At 27.6% G+C, this 7534-nt stretch overlaps 1 protein-coding gene across 1 annotated transcript; it reads left to right on the top strand.

Moving 5' to 3' along the window:
- Positions 1–3701: 3701 nt before the first annotated feature.
- LOC105948939 (mavicyanin) lies at positions 3702–5410 on the top strand. The gene is made up of 2 exons (XM_088823520.1): positions 3702–3887; positions 5008–5410. Exons 1-2 carry the CDS (start codon positions 3713–3715, stop codon positions 5355–5357), a joined length of 525 nt encoding a protein of 174 aa, XP_088679646.1. The 5' UTR covers positions 3702–3712; the 3' UTR covers positions 5358–5410.
- The last annotated feature ends 2124 nt before the right edge of the window (positions 5411–7534 follow it).

Below are 7534 nucleotides of genomic sequence, written 5' to 3'. Positions count from 1 at the left end.
GATATATATGGTATTAAATGTATTGGATTTATGTTGATGAGAAAATATTGATGTGAATCCTGCTGTTGTAACACAGAGGTATTTATATATAGAAAAATAATTCAGTTCAATTCTTCTCCAGAACTCCCTGGAAAACCCGGCAAGTTAACAAAAATCATAAACTTCCGTAGAGGCTGCTCCATTTTGAATCAATTTCATATTTTATCATTTATTTTTTGTACTTTTTCTCATGAAGTCCTAAAGTGTTTCGGATCATTAGAAATTAAATTATACATATCAAAATTATTTTAAAAAAAAATCTTGATTAGCTGTCATTTTCTTGAATGTTTCTTTGGACTTGTCTAGGCAGAAGGATTATTGGGTCCTTGTACAACGTTGTTTAACTAATGAAGCAAGTTGTTTAAACCCAGGAATTGTAAGCAATATATTGAATGAATACACCTATATACTAATGTTGAACAATGTACAACAACCTAAGCGTAATGTACAATTGGGTGAATAATTGACCGACGACGACCATGTCTCAGCACATCAAGGATTGAGCTCGAGGCAGATTATGTACAGAATCTTCAGGTCCGATTAAAACATGGATTATACAATCGTATGAAATTAGAGTTTTTCAGTGATATATCATAAACATATAAGTGAACGTTATTAGGCTAATTATAATATTTAGAAATAACAAAATAAAATTAAAAATAAGTATTGATAACCAATATATAAGAAATATGTCTAGAAGTAAGATGAAATAGTTGTGAATGACTAAGATTGATTCTAAAAGATCAAGGTTAAATAAATTCTTAAATTTATTTACTATCGTTATTTATGAATTTTATTAGTATAAGTGATAATATGATTTAACCATAGTCAATTATGTCAAAAAAACATAAAACATAATTATAAGTTAATATATAAAGATAATGTTTTTTTTCTTGGTTATAGTAATTTTTTTTATACAATTTCAACAATGTTTTTTCTTTAGAGTTACATTTCAAGAGTTTTCAATGATCTTAATATTAAAAGCATTTATATGTTAAAATTATTTAAAATAAATCTTCTTGTTTTAAGTTAAGCATAAGATACCTAAAGTAGTTTCAAATTTTAAATTAATTCTTATATAATTTTTATAAGAAAAATTATTTCATATAAAACTGATAGTAGAGTTTTTTAGTGACATATCATAAACATGCAAGTGAACGTTCGTGTAAAAAAAAGTTTAGCTGAACATTAGAAACTTAATGTACTTTTGATCTTCAATTTGGTGAACTTTTCTTTGTAGATGTCAAGTTAATTGAGGAATATTTAAAAATAATAAAATTAAATTAGAAGTAAATACTCATATATAAGAAATATACATAGAAATAAGAAAAAATAGTTGTGAATGACTAATTAAATTCTTAAATTTTATTTAGTCATTCACAACTATTTTATTTAGTGAATGACTAAGATTGATTATAAATATTGAGATTAAATAAATTCTTAAATTTTGTTTACTGTCGTTATTTATGTATTTTATTAGTATAGGTGATAACATGATTTATCTATAGTTTGTAAAGAAAAGAAAAATAAAAATATACTAAGTAATGAACTGATAACGTATATTACTTATTTTTAGTAATATAATTTTAATGTCAAGGACATGTTATATTGTTAGTATACTAGAAAATATGTTAAAAGTTGTATTTTTTTTATCGTAATTATTTTTATACATTAAATTTCAACACTGCCTATAAAATGGAGTCACAAGACAATAAAATGGTAGTGTACATGGAAGGAGACAATAAAAAATTAAAACTAAAAAATAAAAGAAAAACCACTAAAAAAAGGAAAAATAGAAACCGAAATTGCGTGATATGTGGAGATATTAAAGGGATTTCCATATTTAAAAAAATTGATTTTTCATGATAATATAATATGATAAATGGGGTATTTTGGATAATTTGAGTCAATTGGGTCTATAACAAATATCAAGTTATAAAAATGGATTTATCATTAAGTAAAAACTAATAAGGGGGTGTTTATCATATAGCTCCTAATATAAATTTGTTGTTCTTTGTTTTCTACAATTTTTAAAAATATAATTATTGAAAATTTGAGATAACCACACATTAACATTAAATCACGAATATTGCGTTAGATGACCAAAATACTAGCATATAACATCCCGTAAAACATTTCATAAAAAGAAATGATATTTAGCTAAAAAAAACATTTGTTAATTTCGGGATGATTGGAACAATAGATACTTGAACTAAAATTTATGAAGAAAGTATAGTTTTCTACTTATCATCTATTCAGTTCATTATGTTTAAATAGGGCATCAACAAGCAACTTTTGGCTGTGGTCTTTCCACATTCCCAAGAAAGACGACTCAAATTCACATATAAACCTATCTTTATGTATTTTTTGTAAAATACCCCTCATGATATAATTTAAATCACTTTCATCCATTAAACTATAACTTTACAAATATTGCACATTTACCACAAATTTAACAAAATATATCATATTCAATCACATTTTCACAAAAAAAAAAAAAAAGATTTTTTTTCTTTTACTGGTCAGTCGCCGACATTGACCACCGGTCTTCGGTGTTGACTTTTTTCTTCTTTCGGCTGGTCTGCCGCGTTGATTTTTTTAAGACATTTGTTTTTTAAATATTTTCAGTAATCATATTTTTATTTAAAAAAAACTCAAAAAGAAAGAAAATTTGACATTAAGCTTCTACCCGCAATTTTTTTGTTTTTTGGTTCGAATTGCTATTAATTATTTGAATTGATAAATTATGATGGCATATTTCATTACTAGGGAGAATGTGCATATTTTTATTCTAAAAAATGGGTTTTTTAAGTGAACTATGTTGACGGAAATACCCATCAACCGATCTATTTTGAAACCAACTATTGGGTCGCCAACTGTTAACCGACCCACAAGGTATGCATGATTTCCATTTTTCGCAAAATCAATTTATCGGAAGAGCCGGTAATTAGGCCGATAATGAAATTAACCCGAATAGACCAATCCCAACCCTAACTACAATTACAAGGACAACATATACAATATTATATTAAACGACTTCTTTACAACATATAATAATTATTTTTCTTCAGAATTTTTTTATTGTACTTCAGAAACTATAAATATGTATTCTGAAAAAAATAATATTATATATTATATAATCAATAATGTGCTCTGAATTCACTAGGAAAAGAAAATGATTTTCTTAAACCCTACTCGATTCAAAATCATTCTTGCAACAAATAGACAACACTGTATTTTATTACAGAAATAAATCTCATAAATATGGATAATAGACAACCAGTACAAATCAAACCAAAAATCACGCCTTCCATTGTGCAATTTCAATTTGATTGCAAACGCAGCAAAAAAAATTATTTACGTAATCCCTTGATTATTATGGAAATGATAGTTTTTTAACAAAGTATTCAATGTTTACTTTTTAAATTATTTTTAGACTAGATATCAATAAAATTAAATTAGCATTAATGGGCAATATAATGCCTAGCAAAAATAGTCCCATGTGATTATATTAACAAAATACAGCAAAGACAAGGAAATCAATCATATGGCTGTAAATCTATCCAAGATCGGGATTTTCCAATCTAGAATCTTTTTATTTCCAAATGTAATACCCCTAAAATTAATAAATATCTCTCTCATCCAAAATGGTGTTTAAATTAATATTTTAGAAATGGGGGAAAAAGTGATGTTATTGTTGTTGGTGGTGATGATAGTTTGTGGAGGATGTGAATGCAAAGGAGGTAAGGTGTACAAGGTTGGAGGGTCTTCTGGTTGGACAAATATTGGTCATCTTCCTTACAAATCTTGGCCTTCTTCTATTGCTTTTCATGTTGGTGACACTCTATGTAAGAACACTACATCTCTCTCTCTCTCTCTCTCTCTCTCTCTCTCTCTCTCTCTCTCTCTCTCTCTCTCTCTCTCTCTCTCTCTCTCTCTCTCTCTCTCTCTCTCTCTCTCTCTCTCTCATATTTTAGTGGAAATTGCTACTATGTTTTATTTTTTTTCCTCCATTATTTCAATTACAAGGTTTTTTTTTAATGTTTGTATAATGTGTATAATAATCACTTTGTGATTTTAAATGTATTTATTTTACACCCACATGCTATTTATTTCACTGTGAGGCGGGGTTGGGGTGTGATTTAGGTTGTTTTTTTTTTTTCTTCTTTTTAAGTATCTATTTAATTAATGTTAATAGTAATTTAATGATGTTAAATGAATATTAATTACTCTGTCAATTTTTTTTATATTAAAAAAACTTAATATCAAAATTACTGTTTCAATTTTTTTTTTATAATAAATATCGTAGGAATATTTAATAAACAATACTAAATATTTACAAAAAAATAATAATTAACTTTTTAAGTAAAAGATGTTGAAGAGAACTTTTTAAAACTAAACAAATTTGGTTTAAGAGGATCGTTGTACTACGAAAATGTTGGATTCAATTTTTTTTGAGTGATTTTGGGAGAATGCTACAGAGAGAAGAAGTGCTGGAGAACATACGCAGATAGACAATTTTATAATGTTAGAGATAAACTGTTTAATATGTGTGTGTGATTCAGTAAGTTTTAGTGCAAAATTCAGCACTCCCCTTCTCGTATATAGCGAGAAATATACTAATGTATTCTTATAGCGATGCTACGATCTCTTTAATTACACCGGTGGATTTCAATTGTGTATTCGATTAAATAATCACCCACTAAGCACACATATACATGAGTGTAGGTATAGATCAACTGTTGAAATCCGTCCAATTTAAGTAATCAAGTGTAACATCTGATTACCCGTAATTTTACAATTTTGTATTATTTTTTTGCTATTACTATTGCTATTGTTATTGCCATGCAACTTCAGAAAATAAATAAAATTGCACTTTATCTCTAATCTAATTATTGCCTATTCCTTGCATTTTTTGTAGTAGATGAAATTACATTTTTTTGTTATTATTTTTATGTGGTGGTGCAGTGTTCGAGTACAAGAAAGAATTCCACAACGTGGTACGAGTAACACACACAAACTTCAACAAATGCAATTCCACGAACCCTTACCACACTTGGTCAACCGGTAATGATTCGTTCACAATCCCAAGGCACGGCCACTTTTACTTTATCTGTGGGGTACCGGGTCACTGCCAATCGGGTCAAAAGATTGACATCCGGGTCCCCAAATCCGTACCCGCCCCATCAATACCCGGCCCAACTTCAGTATCGGTTGCACCCGCTCCATCTCCAAAAAGTGGATCTTCTTCTCTCCATTTGTCTTGGAAGCTTTGGGTGTTAGTAGTAGCTGTTGGCCTTCCTCAGATTCTATCTTAAATTTATAAATATGATATTTATTTATTATTCACGGAGATTCCATCGATTTTAAATATTTGACTTTTAGCTTTTTCTCCGATTAATCCAAGAGTATAAACTGATATCTAGTGTGGTGAACACAAGTGTTGCTATGGCTTTAATTATTATTATTATTTTTTTTAACAGAGGCTTTAATTAATTCGATCCATGTTGTTTGAGATCTCAAGAAAAAGACAAAGTATATAATTTTGGGCTAAATACACTTTGTGACCCTGAAAATATACTTTATGCAAGAATTACGCCTTAAAGTATTATTTGTAACACTTGCCCATAAATATCATCCGTATATATTGGAGGTTTAAATTGTATACATTGCCCCCCAAACTATCACCCGTTTTGCACCTTACCCCCTGAATTACAAATTCGTGCAAATTTTTAACTGAACTCAATACTCTCTATGTTCCTTACTATATGTCGTTTTGGGTTGTTACATGTGGATTAAAATAGTCAATAAATATGCATAGATTATACCTAAAATACCCTTGTCATTAATTATTTTTAATTAACTAATTAAGAGTAGATAAGGGGCGAAATTGATAATAAAAAAATAATTAATACCTTATTGGAACTTTAAAATGACAAATAATTTTGGGAAAAAAAAAAAACACCCTAGAGAGACATATAATAAGGGACATAGAGAGTAATTTGTTGCCTGATACCTTAATTTTTTAATTTCCGTTCAATTTTAGCTGGAATCCCTTGCACGTGAGTGCCATGTGAGATTCTTGAGGGTAGAAATGTTTGTATTTTTCAATCTACAACCTAATTTAGAGTGCATAAAGTGGGAAAAAATAGAAATCACACCGGGTTATTGAAAAAAAAACTATATTTTCTTACAAAATAAAATAAAATAAAATAAATTGTTGTTACTAAATTTTTCAATTGATGGATCTTTTATTGTAATTGGTTGAAATATTTGGAATAAAATATGATTTTCTGATAAAAAATACTTTGAAGTATGTTGATGAGATGATATTTTTATTATTGCACTTTATGGTTTTAAAATGATTGATGAATAAAAAAATTGATTCGACATTTGACATCCTTAAAAATATCACTAACAATATTATATTAGCTTTACAAATTCATTTGGGTTACATTGTGCATGATTTATTATGTGTCCCTGCTGTAAAGTGCTATTAATTTATTTTGATGATGCAATTGCCAAAATGGTATATTTAAAGGGTGCAAAGTGAAATTAAGCCATTTAAAAAAATTACTAATATTTACTGTAATTAAATTGGTCAAACTTACATATATTTACTCAGCAACTTTGACCGAAGGCCCTTTAGTTATCTACATAATTGTGATTTTCTCACTCCAAATACTAATTTAATTGCATTATTTGAATGTCATTTTTCATATTGATTTGTTTGTTAATCTTAGAGGGTGTTTGGCTAAGCTTATTTTAAACAGCTGATAAGCTTTTATGTCTGATAAGATGTTTTTTGATCTGATAAGCTGTTACATCTTATTTTTAGGATTATTTTTTAGAGTGTTTAGATAATGAGCTTATTTAATATTTTTACACATTATAAGATCTTAAATAAAAAGGTGGGGTAGAGGTACTTATTTAAAAAGATCTTATTTGCTCTCCAACAGCTTATTTTTTTTAAAATTAAGATTTTTTTTTAAAAATTTACCAAACACTTTGGAAGAGCTTATAAGCTCCAAAACATCTTATAAGCTCGTTTTAACATCTTATAAGCTTAGCCAAACACCCTCTTACTTACTTCCTAAAAACGAGTTCAAATTAAAAATATTTATTTTTTAAAATTAAAAGTAAACGGAGAGATTAATATTTTTATTCCTCCTAAAGTTGTCATTCTCTTGAAATAAAAACGCGGTTACGATATTATCCAATCATTACACAAATATAAAAATATGAATTATTTAATCTATCCAGATATTAAAATGGAATGCATAAACTAATAATATTTTTAAGATTAAATTAAATTAAAATAAATTAAAGTGGTTTATCTCTGTGGGCACCTGTCATTTAATTTCCTTCAACTGGAAGGAAACTTGGGGATTTTTTTTATTTTTCCTTTATAATTGGGGTGTTATGCCTTTTTAATTACTCGTAACAGTTTTACCACAAACTTTTCATTTCTGCATTAATTAATTAATTAATTAAT

The sequence above is a fragment of the Erythranthe guttata genome, chromosome 9 (genome assembly GCF_056151865.1).
Source record: "Erythranthe guttata isolate IM_541 chromosome 9, IM_541, whole genome shotgun sequence".
In the NCBI taxonomy this organism is placed as follows: domain Eukaryota; kingdom Viridiplantae; phylum Streptophyta; class Magnoliopsida; order Lamiales; family Phrymaceae; genus Erythranthe; species Erythranthe guttata.
This window is presented reverse-complemented; position numbering and strand designations above follow the sequence as displayed.

Excerpts from the sequence above, each read along its gene's own strand:
- LOC105948939 (XM_088823520.1), top strand. The coding sequence starts at position 3,713 with ATGGGGGAAAAAGTGATGTTATTGTTGTTGGTGGTGATGATAGTTTGT. Across the intron at positions 3,888-5,007 it reads TCATGTTGGTGACACTCTAT|TGTTCGAGTACAAGAAAGAA; the intron begins GTAAGAACACTA and ends GTGGTGGTGCAG.